The sequence below is a fragment of the Ceratotherium simum genome, chromosome 16 (assembly GCF_057802395.1).
Source record: "Ceratotherium simum simum isolate JZ-2026a chromosome 16, ASM5780239v1, whole genome shotgun sequence".
Taxonomy (NCBI): domain Eukaryota; kingdom Metazoa; phylum Chordata; class Mammalia; order Perissodactyla; family Rhinocerotidae; genus Ceratotherium; species Ceratotherium simum.
Window position 1 is genome coordinate 8,961,113 of NC_141915.1, and position 18,700 is coordinate 8,979,812.

The 18,700-nt window shown below is 47.4% G+C and overlaps 1 protein-coding gene across 2 annotated transcripts; it reads left to right on the forward strand.

Annotated features, from left to right (window-relative positions):
* Positions 1–228: 228 nt before the first annotated feature.
* On the forward strand, positions 229–17,344 carry DHRS7C (dehydrogenase/reductase 7C). Of its 2 annotated transcripts, none has more exons than XM_004433064.3 (6): positions 229–382; positions 6,873–6,985; positions 8,442–8,655; positions 10,364–10,456; positions 15,967–16,122; positions 17,136–17,344. In XM_004433064.3, exons 1-6 carry the CDS (start codon positions 229–231, stop codon positions 17,342–17,344), a joined length of 939 nt encoding a protein of 312 aa, XP_004433121.1. The 2 variants fall into 2 exon arrangements, with proteins under 2 accessions (XP_004433121.1, XP_014644993.1); XM_014789507.2 differs by having other exon boundaries at positions 8,445–8,655.
* Positions 17,345–18,700: the final 1,356 nt, after the last annotated feature.

Below are 18,700 nucleotides of genomic sequence, written 5' to 3' on the forward strand. Positions count from 1 at the left end.
TAATTTCCTCTTCGTTGGACGTTGCGGGGTGAGCATGCGCATGGGTGTTCAGCTTGGACACAGCCCTCTGGGAGCTTGCACAGAGCCCAGCTCCCTGGAGAGGACACTCCGGGCTTGGTGCATGAGTGAATGCACTCTGCAGCCTGGGGCCACCCCCTGCCCCGGGGGGTCCTGATCAGACTCTCTTTGCAAAGCCAATTCCTTTTTACCGATTTCCCCCAGAACAAGATGGGAGTCACAGCCGTGCTCATGCTGCCCCTGCTGCTGCTGGGAATCAGCGGCCTTCTCTTCATCTACCAGGAGGTGTCCAGGCTGTGGTCAAAGTCAGCCGTGCAGAACAAAGTGGTGGTGATCACCGATGCCATCTCGGGACTGGGAAAGGGTAAGCTGGCTTCGCCCTCACTTGTGCCCACTCCTGCCTTGAGGGACAAGTGGTAGCAGGGCGGCATGCAAGCAAGCCTGCAAGGCAGAAGGGGAGGTCAAGGCTGTGTTCTGTCCTGGTATCTGTCATTGACCAGCAAATGTCCTCTCTTTTGGAGGCTGCAGCTTCCTCGCCTGAGCAATGAGGAGGTTAGAATATCTGGGGTTGCAAACTCACAGCCTACGGGCCAAAATTGGTCTGCAGAGGTGAATTGTTTTGCCTTCTTGGGGTTTCCGGGAATTTTCAAATGCAAAGCCCTTAGCTGGGGCGGTGTACCTGTTATGAGCCCAGACTTGGGAGCTGGGTTCAATTCCTGGCTCTACCACTTCCTAGCTGGTGACTTCACATCTCTACCTTGGATTTCTCATCTGTAAAGCGAGGACATTAGTAGTCTCTACCTCACAATGTTGCTGTGAGCAATAAATGAATTAATAGATGGAAAGCACTTAGAGCCTGGAGCTGGAGTGGACACCATTCAAGTGTTAGTAAAGGTAATAATGATGAAAAAATTTAGGCAGAACATGCATACTTCAGTGTGCCACACTCCCCACTAATCCCTATTGTCACACTTGGTCTGATTCTCTCAACCATATCACCTCCTGGCCTTGAAGGCATTTATGTTTGCAGCGCCTGAATTAGGTGGTCTTGGAGGGCCCTTCCACTGGTGGCATCTGTAATATAAGGGGTAGTAAATGTCCTTAGGTTTGTAAGAGTCTAACCCTATCATTCCTAATACGTGTAGTGCAGCCCCATATGTTATATAGTTTGGGTTTAATTTTTGCTGTTTTTGTTATTTGTAATCAAATATAGAACCCACACAGCCAAACATTCATTAGGTCACTCAACAAGTGTCCACAGAGTCCACTACACCCTGGGTATTGAGATGAGCATTGCTCCTTCTGAAGAGTCCCTCTGGGGGGCTGGGTGCCTACTCCCACGGTGCTGCCATTGTGAGAACATTTATAACCTCCTGTCTGGGAATACTCTCAGAGCCTTATTCTCTTGGGCATCCCAATGGGAGTCAATCCGCATGCTTTGAGGATGGGTTCAATTTCAGTAAGTGATCAACTCAGGTTCACCATGTAAGACAAAAAAACAAAGTGTAAGGCAGATAAACTAGGTTCTCTGTGTGGTGCCTATATGGGACCAGAAGCAATTCCCAAAGAGGACATCCTGCGTCATTAGACTCAATACTCAAGAGAACAGGAACACGAACTCTAGCTTCTACAGGGACCAGCCAGGGCACACACACTTGTCAATCAGACCAGACACAAGACTGTAGGGAGCAGTGGTTGCCCTGCGGATTTGGAGCAGTGGCACCCACCTAGAGATACTCAGAGTCAAAGTCTTTGGGAAAAATCTTGTTCTTCAAGTAGAACATGCCCATCTAGCATCAGGCCAGCCTCCAACATGAGACCCCTTCATCATGAAGCCTTCCCTGCCATCTTAGTTGCTCCTTCCTCTTGGATGGTCCATGAGGAATAGGCCTCTGGGCTCCCGTGGCTCCTCATAGAAACACACTGTTAGAGCACTTCTTACACTGTGCTGTATCTGTGTGTTTCTCAGCCGGTCCACTAGCCGCAAGCTCCCCTAGGGTGGAGCGTGTGTTTTGTTCACACTGGTGTCCCTGCCACCCAGCTCAAAGCCTGGCATATAGTAAGCACTCAAATAAAATTTTATTTAATAAATAGCCTCTTAAAGTGACCATCTGATGAGGGAAGGGACTCACTTGGATAAGTGTGTTGTTGTATATTTGTTTTATTGATTTCTAGCTAGATTCCAGAATGATCGGAGAACATACTCTACATGATTTCAATTTTTAAAAATTTGTTGAGTTTGTTTTATGGGCCAGGATATGGTCTGTCTTGGTGAATGGTCCATGGGTGCTTGAGAAGAATGTGCATCTGCTTTTGTTGGGTGGAGTGTCCTACAAATGTCGATTCGATCCTGTTGGTTGAGGAGGCTTTTCATTTCTTCCATGTCCTGTCTGATTTTCTGTCTTACTAGATAGAACTACAGTTATATCTATTGCTAAGAGATGTATATTTGGTTTAGAAGTCTTTTTTTTCTTTGTAAGTCTGATTTGGTTATAGTCACACACCATACAAATCGAACACCCAGGAAATACATCTCAGGAGCAAAATGGCATTTCAGAGAAATATGGTCTAGTCTCTGTTGTGACTACTGTCAGTGCTCTTTGTTCCTGTGTCTTATGGACCAACCCTGGAAAGAAATGCAAGGCAGAAAAAAAATAAAGTCCAAACATTTAGAAGTAACTTGAGAAGCGGGGCGTCTGTGACCTTAAATAAATGCCTCACCGGGACGTGCTGCCGACCACAGCGACTCCAGGATCAAACTGCTCCACGTCTCAGCTCCAAGGCAAGAAAAGAGTGAGGGGCACTGAGTGGATGCTGCAGGCTTTCCACAGTCCACAGCACCTCCTGGTCCCCTGGAAGCTGACCTAGCCCAGTGAGTGGTACTGGAGAGCAGCAAGGAGCCCAGCGCCAAGCTGTCTACTCAAGAAATCAGACAGATCGGGACATCGAACCGTCACCCCACACCCACACGATTCGGCCAAGTCAGGAATCCGGTTACCTTGTACCCACTGTGTCTGCAGCAAGAGCAACTCTCCAAATACTGAACCACTGTACTTGAACTGCTTCAGAGGGCACAGCTCTGCCTGTGTTTCATCACCTCTAAGATGCACAGTTTTTCACCTTTTTTCTGAAATCAAGCTGATTGTCTTTCAATCAACGGCACCTTATAATAGTCACAGGCCAGCCTTTTGCATTTTAATCTCTCTGACATCAGGAAGCATCTTACAGCTGATGGCATCTTCCACTTGAGGAAATATGGAAGTCAGGGCTCAATTTACATTTGCTGCATGAAAAAGAAAAAGCACAGTGCCCTCGTGCTTGACACAGATGAACGCTGAGCTGAGCTGATGAAGAACAATAATAAGAAGGCTTGGACATGCCTGATGCCTGGCATTATTTGGGAGTGTGCCCTTGGGCTTGTGTACCGAAGCAGCAGTAGCACACCGGGCTCCAGCCTCGCGGGCCCACCTGGGAAAGGCAAGCTGTCAAGGGGTAAGAGAGGACATGGTGACAGTAAAGGAAGTCAAGGCTACAGGCTTGGTCTGGCTCCTGGCCACAGGCCCCTGACCTGCCCCAGTGCCCAGCTTGTAAGTGTGCCCATCGTCATGTGAGGGAGGGAGAGCATGGGCGGGCTCCTTTCTCAGCAGTGGGGCCAAGAGGCAGCCCAGTGTGGAGACAAACACCCCGAGGGAACGTCGCTGCTTGGGTTCACATCCTGGCTTCACCACCGACTAGCTGTGGGACTGTGGGTAAATCACATCATCTCCCTGAACCTCACGTCTCCAGCTTGTAAAACACGACCAATACGGCCGCCCCACACCCAGCGTGGCTGAGGCTGCCACCGCTCAGAATCACAGCTGAAAGGCGGGAAGGCCAGGCTTTCTCCCTCCAGATGAAGTTTCTTTTAGTGAATTCTCTTATTATAAAAGCCATATACATTAAAAAGGATTTTTCAAGTAAAAAGAACATAAAACACACCTAGAACCCCATCCACTCAGGAACACCTCATTCTATTTCCTTTCAGCCCCTTTACGCTGCTTATATGTGTAACAGCAGTGAGCTAGCTGGAACCACAGGTGTAGGGAGACAGCTCGGTCTCTCAAATTCATGCAGAGTGGGGAGTCCTCCTCTGTGTCTTGATTTTTTTAAAAAAGTCAGGTAGTCTCATGACTTTTCTGATGACTATGAGATTACACAAAATCCTTTGGTCATGGTAAGTCCCCAAACATAGCATTGATTCAGAAATCGGGATGCCCAGTCCAGTACATTAATGAACGTGAAAATCTCCATTGACGGTGAACTTCCCCCTTCCACTCCTCTCGCCAGCTAGGGCAGGTGCCGGCCAGCCAGTGGCTCTTTCTGACCCTCTGGGGGTGGAGGGGTGGGAAGGAAAGGAGACAGGGAGAACAGGAAAAATCTCCCCTGACGGACACTGTTAGAAGATGGCTTCAAGCCCCATGGCCTGGCACTTGTTTAAAATCGAGTCTGATTCTTCCTCTGTGGCACTTCTGTGGGTCCTTCGGAGGTCCTCCCTGGGAATACTCATCCGCACTTTCTGTGAAGTGGGTGCATTCCATTTACTCAGTCTGCACATGGCCCCTGGTCTTCAGGCTGTCTACTCCACCCAGGCCCTCTGTTTTGGACTTCCACTGCCCTTCCAGGAGGTCCTCTTGGGCCCAACCAACTCATGACCTAGCTCTGGTCCACTGCGGCTGTGCGGTGGGTTCTTCAGCAGTTACAGACTGATCCCCATGGGGAAGCCCCGGCTGTCTCTCCTTTCTTCTGCTCTGGGGAGGGATGGAAGGCCCCAGGCTCTTGCCCATTAGATTTCTCAGCTGTGACTCAGACATCAGTCCGGACGGACCCCCAGCTGCAGGGAACACATAGCATACTGTTCAAATGCTCCCACTGGCTCCCTTCCCTCTAGGATGGAGATAATGGGCAAAAAGTCACATAATAATTCTCTTCAAAAAAAAATCCTCCTTCAAGTCCCCTCCCTCTCTCCTCTTCCTTGATCCATTTGTGTCCTATCTTTGGGTAAAGTGTGTTGAGCTTCGCAAAATAGGGGTTTAGTTATTTCCTTTGAAAATCTGCATCTTGGACTGGCACCTAACTTTGGAATTTTATATCTATTTGATCTTGGTGCCTCAGTCAAACTTCCAATTTAGAATCCTGTTACATAGACATATGTACAATTTAACATCCAATTACACACACACACACACACACACACACACAGAGTGAAGTATTATGGAATTCTATTAGACATGCTCTTTTGAATCTTTTTTTTTAAAACTTACTATAATTCGTATCAGTAGTTTTAAAACTTCTGTTTTAAAGCCTTCAAAATATTCAATGTGTAGACGCGTCATTATTTACTTAACCGATCTCCTATAATATTGAACATTTACAATCATCTCCACCTCTTTACTATTATAATGATGCCAAGGTAAACAATAACTACGTCCGTGCAGATATTCTTAATTATCTCCTTAGAATAAATGCCTATAAATGAAATTACTGGGTCAAAGTTCACACTTACTTATAAGGATACTTTCACAATTTTCTTCCAAAAGACTGTGGCATTTTACACTACCCCCAGCAGTGAATGTGTGACTACTGCCAATTTTGTTTTTGATTATCCAACAGATTAAAATTGGTGCCAAATTTTAATTTGCATTTCTTTATTATTGGCATTGAACTTTTATCTTCTCTGTATATTAGCTCTTCGCACTTCTCTTATGAATCACTTAATCATCTCATTAGCCAATTTCATTAGAGTCTTTATCTTTCTTTCTTATTGATTTGTAAGAGTTCTTTGTAAATCCATTAAATTAACCCTTTTCTGACATCTATATTATAAATAGGTTTCCTTGGTAATCTTGCCCTTAATTTTTATTTATGTTTTCTGCTGTAAGGAAGGTATTTTTAAGGATAAAAATCTATAAATCATTTCTGTTATGATTTATTCCTTCAGTGTCATCCAGAAACTTCCTTGGATCCAGCCAAGGCTAGACTTTACATGAGACCACATCCTTGCCTGGCATCTACCTCATGCCCTTACTTTCTGATAGATTTTTCTCTGAAGAACGTTATTCCCTCAATAAATCCTGGTCATCTGAATCCCTGTCTCTGATTCTGCCTCTAAGGAACCCAACCTAAGATACTACTACACAGGGTTACTGTGAGGATTAAATAAGCTATTATATGTAAATCTATTCTAGTCCCTAGAACAAGGAAACTCTCAAAATACATTAGCTTTTATGGTTCTTAAAGTATCAGTGTTATCGCTCCCCAAGAATGCTGTGTGTCTACCAGCCATCGCCCAGTTGAGATAGTACTGTACTGGGAGAGTCAGGAATTAGCCCAGAGTGAAATGAACTAGACACAAGGCAGGTTTACTTTTTTAATGAAAAGAACCCTGGCTGGAGTATCTATCCACAGAGAAAATGTGGAGGGAACTGGTGACATTTGGTCTGAAAAAAACATGGCAGCTGTTTCCAATATCTGTAGATGGAAATATATTCAGGGCTTTGGTCCTGGAGGCCTAGGAGGACAGGGTCATTTTTCTGTCCTGTTTAAGGAAGAATGTCCTAATAATAGGAACTATCCAAGGAAGGAAGGGCTGTTTCACCCCACTATGAGCTCCTCTTCACAGGAGGCAACCATGCTGAGGCTGGAAATAAGAAAAAATTCTGGCCCTGGGAGAAGGTTGAATGAAATGACCTCTAAAGGACCTCAAGGCCCTAAGACTTTTGAATTCTTTGAATTCTTGGATTTGTAAGAACGAGGGGCTCACTGTCAGTGGCTCCAACCACACAGTGCACCCTGCCCTCTTTCCTTCTTCCCCACAGAGTGTGCTCGGGTGTTCCACATGGGCGGGGCAAGGCTGGTGCTGTGCGGAAAGAACTGGGAGAGGCTAGAGATGCTGTATGATGCCTTGATCAGCGTGGCTGACCCCAGCAAGGTAAGGCCTCCCAGCAGGCGGCTTGAGCAACTCCTGGGCACCCTTAGCCTTCAATGAGGGTTAAAGAGCTGCTCTTTGGCCAAGTTGACAAAATTTGGCGATTGCTTTGGGGCAATGTAAGGTAATGGTCTCACCATTCTTGACACAGGCATGTCTGCCAGTCATAAGGGGTCGACTCATGTTGACCACTCACCATGCCAAAAACGTGTTCTCTAGCCATTGACCCTCCCCACCCCCTATTCTATTTAAGTCAGACCCAAAGAGGATCCAGAAGATAGAGTATGTCACAGGTATGCGCTGTGATTACAAACACATATGGCCTATTTTTAAAAATAAAACCTCAAATGATACCTCCTTCAAAGAAATCAGAGAAATGAAGTCCCCTTCTAAGAAGTCACCTGGGAGGTGAACACTTATTTCAATGCAACTGCAGTTTTCAAAGCATTTCGGGAGCATTGTCTAGGGATTGCCTTCAGAATTCTTTTCGGGAATTTTTTTTTTAAATCTTTGCCCTTGATGTTGAATTTGGGTTTTGGGAATAGCCAAAAATAATTCAGAACTAAGTCTAGTATTTGAGGGAATGGAGCAAACAAGACAACATTACATTCTCCAAGGTATGTTTCTTGTAATATTATTAGGTATTGAGGAAAAACGAGGTTCTGAGGTCCATTGTATGGAAATACCGAGCAAAGCCAAGCTTGTCTGGTTGGTTTCTTTTCTGCAGGACTTTTCATAGCCTTTGATATGCTAACATGCATTGTATATCTCCAAGAAGAACATATAGTAATCTGTGTGTCTCAAATAAATTTGGCCAGGGAACCCTCTTTTCAAGGGCATGTCTCAGGACTAGTGCTGGTCAAACACTGGAATTGCATTTACTACATAGGATCATCAATTTTCCCACCTGTCCCCACTTTAGACTGTGAGAGTCTTGATGACAGCGAGTGTCTAGGGTGGAACACAGTGCCTGGCACATAGATGGTGCTCCAAAAATATCGTGTTGAGTGTATGATTTGGGTCAAAATCAAATGTGGCTACAAAGTACTATGATGGATGCTCTATGGCATGTAGGCCAGTTTGGAAAGCAATTTCCAAAAAGGAGCTCAGATATGTTATAAGTAATGGCATCACCACTGGACTCAGTGCACAGCCTCCAATGTGAAGGGCGATATTCATTCAGATTTACCAGTTCTTGCCCGTTGGCCAAAAGTTCTGACTTATTACTGCATATTTGCGTGTTTGGATTGTTGTGATTGCTGCTCTGGTCACCCGAGAATGGATTCTCCATCAATTTCCTTCCTCCCAGAGTCGTTTCTGCTTCTTCCTCATCATTTGTTTTTTTGTAGTCACTCTATGAGCCCTGAATTTCAAAAGAGGTGGCTCTTAGATGGAGGGACCTCCAGGTCTGTGAGAGGGAGGTGTTCCCACATGTGCCTTGACTCTCTCATTGGTTCAGCAGACATTCACCCCGAAGCTGGTCCTCTTGGACCTCTCGGATATCAGCTGTGTCCAGGATGTGGCAAAAGAGGTCCTGGATTGCTACGGCTGTGTGGACGTCCTCATCAACAATGCCAGCGTGAAGGTGAAGGGGCCTGCCCATAAGATTTCCCTGGAGCTCGACAAAAAGATCATGGATGTCAATTACTTTGGGCCCATCACATTGACCAAAGGTCTCGTGAGTTTGGCCTTCCCATGCATTTCTGGGTCCCTGGATGCTAGAGAGGGCTCTGTTATGTGGCCAGACGGTCATCCAATTCTGGATGGAGTCTCCAGCCCCCCTCAGAAAAATCTCTACTTATTTGGTGAAAGCTTTCAACATTCTGACTGTAAATGTTGATAAATGAGAAGGGATTTTGAAAGTATCTTACCGGTATATTGCAACTTGCCTCCCTGTGAAAGCCCCCTCCCCGCCCAAGCCTGGCTCTTTGCTTCCCTTTTCTTACTCATATTCATGGCTTCCCCTTCAATCCCATTCCACACCTCTGGACCATTTTCTTTATCCTTTGCATATATTGTGATACATCAACCTTGCAGTTGATCTGCTCCCAACCATGACAGTTGGTCAAAGGTAGAGATTCTGTCCTCAGAAATGAAGAAGAAAATGGTTTATCCCAGACTACAAGGGACCCAGAATGCTGTCAATCCCTTTGCAGAAACAGAGAAGGCAGGAGGATGTCTCCCTTTCAAGGGTAAAATGGTGGCTCCTGTGTGGAGATTTCTCACCGTTAATTTCAAACGCAGGTCTGAAGCCTAGGGGGTTGGAGATGACGTGGACTAGAACCACGAGTTGAACTCCCCAACTAAAAAAAAAAGTTTATCAAAGCAGAACTTCAAGAGGGAGAATGTAAGCATGGAGAATTTCTAAATTTAGGGAGTGGGGTGCCCTAGTAGAGGCTGAGAAAGCACGATCTTAGAGCCACCTTCTCTACAGCCAGAACCGCCATGATAATGGGATTCTGAGAACTAGGACAGATAAACAGAAAGAAGTATTTGGGGCAGAAAGATGCTTTCCCAGAGCTTCTAAAGTGGTGCCCAGAGACAACAGTTTCCTCCAGCCCAGTCCCTGGACACAGCAAGCAGGTCAACCAAGGTGTGTCATTCAGTCAGCCTCTGAGAGTTCCGGGTCCCCATACATCACAGTGAGGAGTGCAGGAAGTGGAGGAGAAAAGGCCGGGACTGTTATCTTCCTGGTTGAGCTCTAACTTGCTGGGAGACCTGAGTCCAGTCGCTAGCTCTGCGCCTCAGTTTACCCATTTCTAACATGCAAGGGCTGGACTTAACTGAACATTCTGAAAGTGGAGTTTTTTGATTTCTTGCCATATCCCTATTCCACCTGCACTATTATTTACTTCATATATTTCTCTAAATTTCCTCACTTTTAAATTAATTCTTTTTAGGAGATCTTTATAATACGAGCGTAAATTAAAAACCCCTTTCCTTCTCAATAAATAGAAGAAAATCTGAAATCAAAACAAAGTCGTAAGTTCTCCCAAGACACAAACTGAGGTCTTTCCTCTTTGTTAAACGATTTGCATGTGTGAGAGAATTGTTAAAGATACATTAGACCAACATGAGACTTCCTACCGGAGGCAATGGGAGGATTGAAAGGGATTGCCTTATTCACTTCTGAAATTGGTGTCACTTCATGCACATTGTGGGTCATTTCAAATCACCCAGCAATTCACCAGTTGAGCCCAGTCCACTCACAGGAAACACTGGATAAATGATGGCTGGGGTCCAGTCCATCTGTGTCCCACTGTCATCTAATAGCACGGGGGTGGAGGAGCTGTGTGTGATGAAGGGAGTCTGGGGACGGGGTCTGCCTGCTGCTTCCTGACTCCACATTTGTAACTGTGACTCTTGTCCGGTGCCTTCCAGCCCTGCTGCCCAACATGATCTCCCGGAGGACAGGCCAGATTGTGTTAGTGAACAACATCCAAGGGAAGCTTGGGATCCCATTCCGTACAGCTTGTAAGTTGCTAAGACAAAAATGTTTCATCTTACGTTATATGTCTTAGAAGACAAGAGATGTTGTGTCTAGGACTAGGCATATGGTGACACGGGGGGAGGAGGTCCAGAGATGAAATGGCCTGTGGGTTTTTCTTTCATCCCTTCAGTTCTATTCTTGAGCACCTTGACTGTGGGTGACTATGGGAGACACTGAGACGTGAAAGATAAGGCCCCTCTCCCCTGGAAGCTCAGGTCTCACGGGTGGTCAGGACATGCCCAGCTGAACACGATCAACACCAGGTGAAGGTTCCGCTCCTGACACGGGTGCCCAGCCCTAGATCAGATGCCCTTCCCCCATAAAGACGCCCTTGAAGGACAGGAAAGACTACAACTGGGACAGAAAAGATGGGTGCACATCACAAAATGGGAGCGGGATGGAGAGGTTCTGAGAAAGGAGAAAAGGAAAGGGGTAGAATCCCAGGAGAGGTGAGAGAGAGATTCCAAAGGTGGGAGTCCTTTAAAAGTCCAAGCAGGAGAAGGACTTAGTGTATGTTCATGGGATCTGGTTGGGAAAACTCTGGAGGCATTCCCATCTCCCACGAGGTGGCATCTAGGAGGGTGGGGAACGTGCCTTATACATTGCTTTATGGCCCACAGTACGATGTACAAAATAGGAGCTCAGTGAATGTCTGGTGGGTGGAGGGTGGGAGGGAGGGAGGAAAGAAAAATGGGTAGGTCTCCTGATTAGTCTGCTTGGGCTGCTGGAACAAAATACTACAGACTGGAGGGCTTAAACAAGACGTTTATTTCTCACAGTTCTCGAAGTCCGAGATCAAGGTGTCGGCAGGGTTGGTTTCTCCTCAGGCCCCTCTCCTTGGCTTGCAGATGGCTGCCTTCTCCATGTCCTCACACGGTCTTCCCCCGTGCGTGTGCGTGCACCCCTCGTGTCTCTCTGTGCGTCCAAACTTCCTCTTCTCATACGAGCACCAGTTAGATTGGATTAGGGCCCACACCAACGGCTTCATTTTAAATTAATCACCTCTTTAAATGCCCTGTCTCCAATTACAGTCACATCCTGAGATACTGGGGTTAAGACTTCAAATATATGAATTTGGGGGGGGCACATTTCAGCCCATAATATCCCCCTAATAGTGTTTTTTTTTTTCCTATTTGCATTAGCTAGATTAAGCCTAAGATGCTGTAAGACTGATATAAAAATGAAGAAGTTTATTACTCCTCCATGTAACAGTCTCAATGGGATAGCCCAGATCAGCAGACACCACCACCCTCACGGTCACTCAGGGACCCAGAGTCATGTCAAGTCATTGCTTTGGCACAATTTTTCATGTGGTCAAATCTGGTTCCCACCCCGTCTGGGTTCCAGCTGGCAAGAAGAGGGCAGAGAGCCCTGGGGAGGCGTGCCCAATGTCTAAAGCCCCAGACCAAGAGTTAGCACACACCACCTGCTCACATCCTGTTGGTGAGAACCCAATCAGACGCTTACACCTCTCTGCAAGGGATGCTGGGAAGCACAGTCTACATGTGGGCCTAGGAAAGAGAGAAGAATGAAGCTTGGTCTGCGCACGGCAGTCTTTGCCACGTTCCTCACTTCCATCTCTTTCCCAGCCCATTGATGAATCTCACCACTATTCCTTCTGCTTGTAAAATTACTGTACGTATTATTTTCGGGAGCTGGATTACTTTTCACTTTCCTTGCTCCACGCTTTCATTTCATTCAACAAACAGCGATTGAATGCCCAAAGCCAGGTGCTGGGGACATAAAGACTAGTGACAATGATACGCTGCAGCATGGGCACTGCAATGGGCCCTTTGGCCACCAACCAACATGGAACCAACATGCTAGTTTCCTTGGAGCATTTCTGAAACACAGCACTGAGGGTGGAGAATTCTAACAAGGTTCTGTCCACCCCATCAGCCGTGCATGGTCTGGCTTCTCCACAACTGAGGAATTAAGGGGTGCAGAATTTCCCATGTAAATGTCAGAACTGCAGAGAGGCCACCCTGGGCCGACCTCAATGTCTCTCCTTCCTCCAGGTCTGGCTTCTGACAGGCATTGTGGGCTGGCCTGGGAGTGCCTGGGGTCATGTGACTGCACCGGTGGCTCTCCTTCCACACCCAAAAGAAATGTCTTTGGCTGCCACAGCACCGTCCAGGCAGGGAGACTGGGGGCTCTGAGGCTCAGACCAGACACAGGGGCTTGGAGGTGGCACATCCTGTCTCAGCACATGCCCGTCACCTGCACTAACCACACCTCACGGGAACCACTGCTGCTGCGCTGTGGCGTCCACGAGGGCAGAGCCACCCTGACACAACTCTGACTCCAGCTCCTCAGCCAGGGCCCAGCCCAGAGCAGGGGCTTTGCTGTTGAATGATTGAGGGAATCAACAAGTTAGTGGATGGATGAACAACAAGCTGATAACCCTTTTTGGGGGGTGACAGCTATATTGACATATTATTCACATACCATACAATTCACTCATTTAAAGTGGCTTTTAGTATGTTCACTCATCAGTGGCTTTTAGTATATTCACAGAGCTCTGCATCCATCACCATAATCAATTGTAGAACACTTTTGCTACCCCAAAAAGAAAACCCCACATCCCTATAGCTACCACTCTTTTATTCCCCCACCCCTCTCCCTCTAGCCCTAGGCAACCACTAATCCACTTTCTGTCTCTATGGATTTGACTATTCTAGACATTTCACATAAATGGAATCATACAATATGTGATCCTTTATGTCTGGCTTCTTTCACTTAGCATAATGTTTTCAAGGTTCATCCATGTTGTAGCATCTATCAGTACTTCATTCCTTTTTATGGCTGAATAATATTCCATTGTATGGATATACCACATTTCGTTTATCCAGTCATCAGTTGGACACTTGGATTGTTTTCACTTTCTAGCTATTATGAATAATAACTATTAGAATAATGCTGCAATGAACATTCATGCTCAAGTTTTGTGTGGACTTTTGTTTCCATTTCTCTTGAGTATACACCCAGGAGTGGAATTGTTGGGTCATGTGGTGACTCTGTGTTTAACTGTTTGGGGAACTGCCAGACTTTTCCACAGCAGCTGCACTGTTTTATATTGCCACCTGCAATGCACAAGGTTCCAATTTCTCCACTCCTTGCCAACACTTGTTATTATCTGTCTTCTTGATTCTAGCCATCCTAGTGGTGTGAAGTGGGATCTTGCTGTGGTTTTAATTTGTACTGCCCTGATGATGATGATAACTCTTTTAATACAGGCAAAGTTGGGGTCACCATGAACCACGAGGGGAGTCCTCATGGAGCACAGGAGACAGGAGGCCTAGATTCTAGTGGAGACTGCACCTTTAGCTGTGCAACCTGGCACCATTCACATAAGCTCTGAGCTTCTTCTTCATTATTCATAGAGTGGGGATAATAGCCAGACTTCTTTGATTCAGTGTACTAAATTAATGAGCCAGTCTCACACAGGTGCAGAAAAGATCAAATGAGACGATGTATGTAAATTCATTATATAGGCCAGGGAGGGCAACCTGGGAGCCAAGCTCCTGGCCATTTCTTTTTAATTAGCTATTTAGTATCAGGATATTTGATTTATAACAAGAAATGTATATACTTGGTCTTCATTCTGTTTCTGGCACAGAACTAAAACCCTTGGAATTTCCTACTTGATGAGAGGGATCAAGGTGTCTTTCGTTATGTTAATGAGGTGACTTTTCTAAAGCACCTAAGAATGGGGCTGGTGTTCAAGGGAACCAACCATGTGATTAGAGGGTTAGAACTTTCCATCCCACCCCCTCCTCCTCTGGGGAGGAGAGAGGGGCTAGAGATTGATTTCAGTCACCAATGGTCAATGATTTAATCAATCATGTCTATGTAATGGAGCGTCCATAAAAACCCGAAAAGATGGGGCTCGGAGAGCTTCTGGGTCGGTTAACACGTGGAGATTTGGGGAGAACGGCACACCCAGATCCAGCATGGAAGCTCCATGCCCTTTCCCCACACCTCACCCTATGCATGTCTTCCATCTGGCTGTTTCTGGGTTATATCCTTTTATAATAAACTGGTAATCTGGTAAGGAAAATATTTCTCTGACTTCTGCGAGCTGCTGTAGCAAATTAATCAAACCCAAGGAGGGGGTTGTTGGGAGTCAAGCCGGTTGGTCAGAAGCACAGGTGACAACCTGGACTTGAGATTGGCCTGAAGTGTGGGGGAGGCAGTTTTGTAGGACTGAGCCCTAAACCTGTGGGATCTGACACTATCTCCAGATAGCGTCAGAACTGAGTTAAATTGTACAACACCCAGCTGGTGTCGGAGAATTGGTGGTGTGGAGAAAAAACCCACACATTGGAACTGGAATTAAGTATTTAGTTATTTAAATATTAGGACATTTCAGCAAAAATCAGGATTTCCAGCTTCCTGAACAAGAGAAGATCTGGCGCCACAGGGCCCACCTTCCCGAGGCAACCATTGGCCAGAGCCTCGCTTTCCCCTTCCCCACGGTCCACCGCCACTCCCGGCCTGCTTCTCTCCTTGACTCCTCACATTGCCCACTGTAGACCTTTTACTCCGGGACCCTGCTGACAACTAGAGTGATCACGAAAGTACTGACCATTTATCAAGGGGCTTCGCCCGGGCCGGGCACTGTGTGACCAGTTTCACATGTCTCATCTTGTTCAGTCCTCACAGCCGCTCCAAGAAGCTGCCTCGTCACTACCCTCATTTTGCAGGCGACGCCCCTGAGCCCGAGCACCTGCATGCTGAGCCCCGCACAGAGAGGGGCTGATGGATTTCAGGGGCAGTCTGGAGGGGGCGCACCCCCGCTCCTCACCAGGCCTGCTTGGAAGGGAGCTGGGGCCGGTGGCAGGTACCTGCCCCACTCAGCCTCCAGCTGACACCCCTGAAATGGGAATCTGGGGTTCACCATACCCTGATGTGGCTCTAATTTCCCAAAGCTTCCAGGAATGTCCACTCTGCTCTTTTTGGAATTCCTGCAACAATTCTTGTTTACCCAACTCACGGCCTCCACTATCTGAAGTGAATTTGGGGTGTACATCACAGGGTTCTCCGAGGAAAAGGGGCCCAGGAAGTGAGAGGGGAGATCTGTGCTCTGGGCTCACTGTGGCCACCAGCTGACCCCAGGACGCTGGAGAAATCACTTGGGTATCAGGCTTCCTGGAAAGAATGGGAATTTATGCTTGTGCTGGGCATTTTATATACATTTTCTCACTTGATCTTCACAACAACTTGGCAAGAGTGATATTATCCCCATTTTAAAGATAAGAAAACTGAGCCTCAGAGAGGTAAAGTGATTTGCCCATGGTCACACAGTAGGCAAGTGGCTAAACTGTGTTCCATCCCACCTCTGCCTCTGTCCAGCACTTCACGTGGGCCCTCTGTCCTCATCTATGGAGGGAGGGGCAGAGCTAGGGGACTTTTGAGGCCCCTGCCGGCTCTGAGCTTGTAGGAATGTGTGGGCCGGGCCTCCCGCACCCACCTCTGGCTGGACCTCTTCCAGACGCTGCCTCCAAGCATGCCGCACTCGGCTTCTTTGACTGTCTCCGGGCCGAAATGGAGGAATATGAGGTCCTTGTTAGCACCGTGAGCCCGACTTTCATCCGGTCGTATCACGTGTATCCAGGCCAAGGAAACTGGGAGGCCTCCATCTGGAAATGTGAGCCTTCAGAGGGAAGCCGGAGGGACAGGGGCTGGGGAGGGCTCCCGGGGGGCCTCTGGGACAGCCTGGTTTCATTGGGCCCAGGGGAGTGTTCCTGAAGCAGGAGACTGGGGACAGTGGGGCCCCTGCACCCAGCTAACAGCAGGGAGCCCCCAACAGGGGGCCCCGAGACTTCAGCCCTGAGGCACCAGGTAGAGAGAATCCTAACCTGCAACCAGGTTAGGATTCTGTGACCTTGGCCACGTGACCGCCTGTCTCTGGGCCTCAGTTTACCATGTGGAATAGCCAGGATTTGATCTTTAAGAACTTCCTGCTCCCCTTTCTCTAGGAGGCAGCCCAGAGTAGAGGCAGCAGTCTGGCACCAGGCTGCATTTGAAGCTTGCCTCTGTCACATACTAAATGTTTAAACATGGGTAATTCCCTTAATCTCCATGCCTCAGTTTCCCCTTTAGAAAATGAGAGATGATAGTAACGCCTACCTCATAGAGTCATTGGCAGGACTGAAGGTTCCGGCTCATAGGGGGTTTGGAACAGCAACTGGCACATAGCGAGTGCTCTGTAAATGCACCTTGTTATTATTACTATTCTAGAATGCTCTAAACACCCTGCCCAACGCTCTATCTACACTAAAAAATCAAGATGAACCAAGACGTGGGCAGGTGGTTCCAGGAGGCTCTTGACAAGCACAGCTTCACAGCAATTATAAACAGCCCCAAAATTCATCTGACACCTTCTTATTTCCTAAGCTCTTTCTCATCCCTTCTACAGCTCATAACCACCCTGCAAAGTTAATAGGGCAGGAAACTACGCCCACTTTACAGATGAAGAAGCTGAGGTGGGGAGGGGTAAAGTGTCTCCCCCCGTGCCCCAGGGCCAGTGGACGCAGCGTTGGCCTGGAGCCCATGACCCCAGACATGGCACCCACTTCCCTGTCTTTGGGAGCGCAGAGGGTTCTGACCGGCTTGCTCCTGCTGAGGCTATAACCCCCGCCCCCTCTGGGGGCTTTTCAGTCTTTTTCAGGAAGCTGACCTACGGGGTACACCCCGTGGACGTGGCCGAGGAGGTGATGCGCACCGTGAGACGGAAGAAGCAAGAGGTCTACATGGCCAACCCCATCCCCAGGGCGGCCGTGTACGTCCGCACTTTCTTCCCAGAGCTCTTTTTCGCTGTGGTGGCCTGTGGGGTGAAGGAGAAACTCAACGTCCCAGAGGAGGGTTAACTGCAGGAGGCCAAATGGATCACCCCCATGGGAATAAAGGCTTTCCTGGCAGTTGCTGGTTCCTCCATCCTCTCAGCACCAGGGGGTCCCACACAAGCCGTCCCCCTAACCTCACTCTCCCCGTGGGAGATGTTCACCATCCCAGTGAGGATGGCCCGGAGGCCAGCCCAGTCACTACGGGGCCTCTGGCCCCGTATGCACTTCCAGAAGCTTCTTGACTCTGTAAGGTGACAACTGAGCAGAAAAACAGGAACCATAAAGGGTCCAACCCCCACATACACACACATGCACTGTGGCCATCAGCCTGCTCAGGTACTCACTCAGAAAACCACTTCCATTTTACACAAGGGTGACCTGCCCACATCAGCCTCCAACAACAGAAGCAGGACTTGGCAACCCCTTATGGCAGCGCCGCCAAATAGAACCTTCTGCAATGATGGAAAGAGTCTATAATCTGCACTGTCCAATATGGCAGCCACTATCCACGTGTGGCTGTTGAGCACTTGAAATGTGGCCTGTGCAACTGAGAGACTGAGAATTTTTAACTTTATTTAATTTTAATTAATTTGAATTTAAATAGCCACGCGTGGCTGTTGGCTCCCAGGCTGGCAGCACAGCAGAGCTGTAATTTTTGATCCTGGCAGCACATCAGAACCAGCCCCTTCCCTAGATTTAATTGGCTTGAAGAAGGGCCCAGACACAGCTGTTTCTTAAGTTTCTCAGTTAGTTCTAAGATGCAACAAATCTCAAGAACTTATGCCCCGGGGTTTCCACCTCATTCCAGCCTTTTCTTACATTCTCAAAGAAAAACTCATTCAAAACTGCCATCCTTGTTATTGGTGGGTGTTTCTCCTAGTTTAGTTTTTCTTATCAAAACAGTTAATGATTCTTGGGATCTTAGAAAGTGGAGGGTGCATTTTTTGCACTAATATTGTAGCTACTGATTCAAACTTTTCTAATATTTATAATGAAAGAGGGCTCAAATCTCCTCCCTGAACCCAAGCCATTTACAAAATTAACACATATATCGTACATATGCACATGTATAAACCTTAATTTAAAAAGCAACCGAGGATCATGTTTTTACCATGGAACTGTCCTTCCCCGGGATAAGGCTGATGGCCAGGATGTGACACGAGAATTTAGGAAGGTCGGCTAAGCAGCAGGCAGGGTAGGCCTGGAGTCAGCAAGAGAACCTTCCATCTATTGAGAGGTTTTATTATTGTTGTTGCGGGGAGCATGCCTTGTGGGGGTGCTCAGGCCAGAACCAATGCAGGGGGGCTGGAGGCCCGGGGGACGCGAGAGACAACAACCTCAGGAAAATGGTTGAAACTTGATTGGTGGCCAGAGACACAG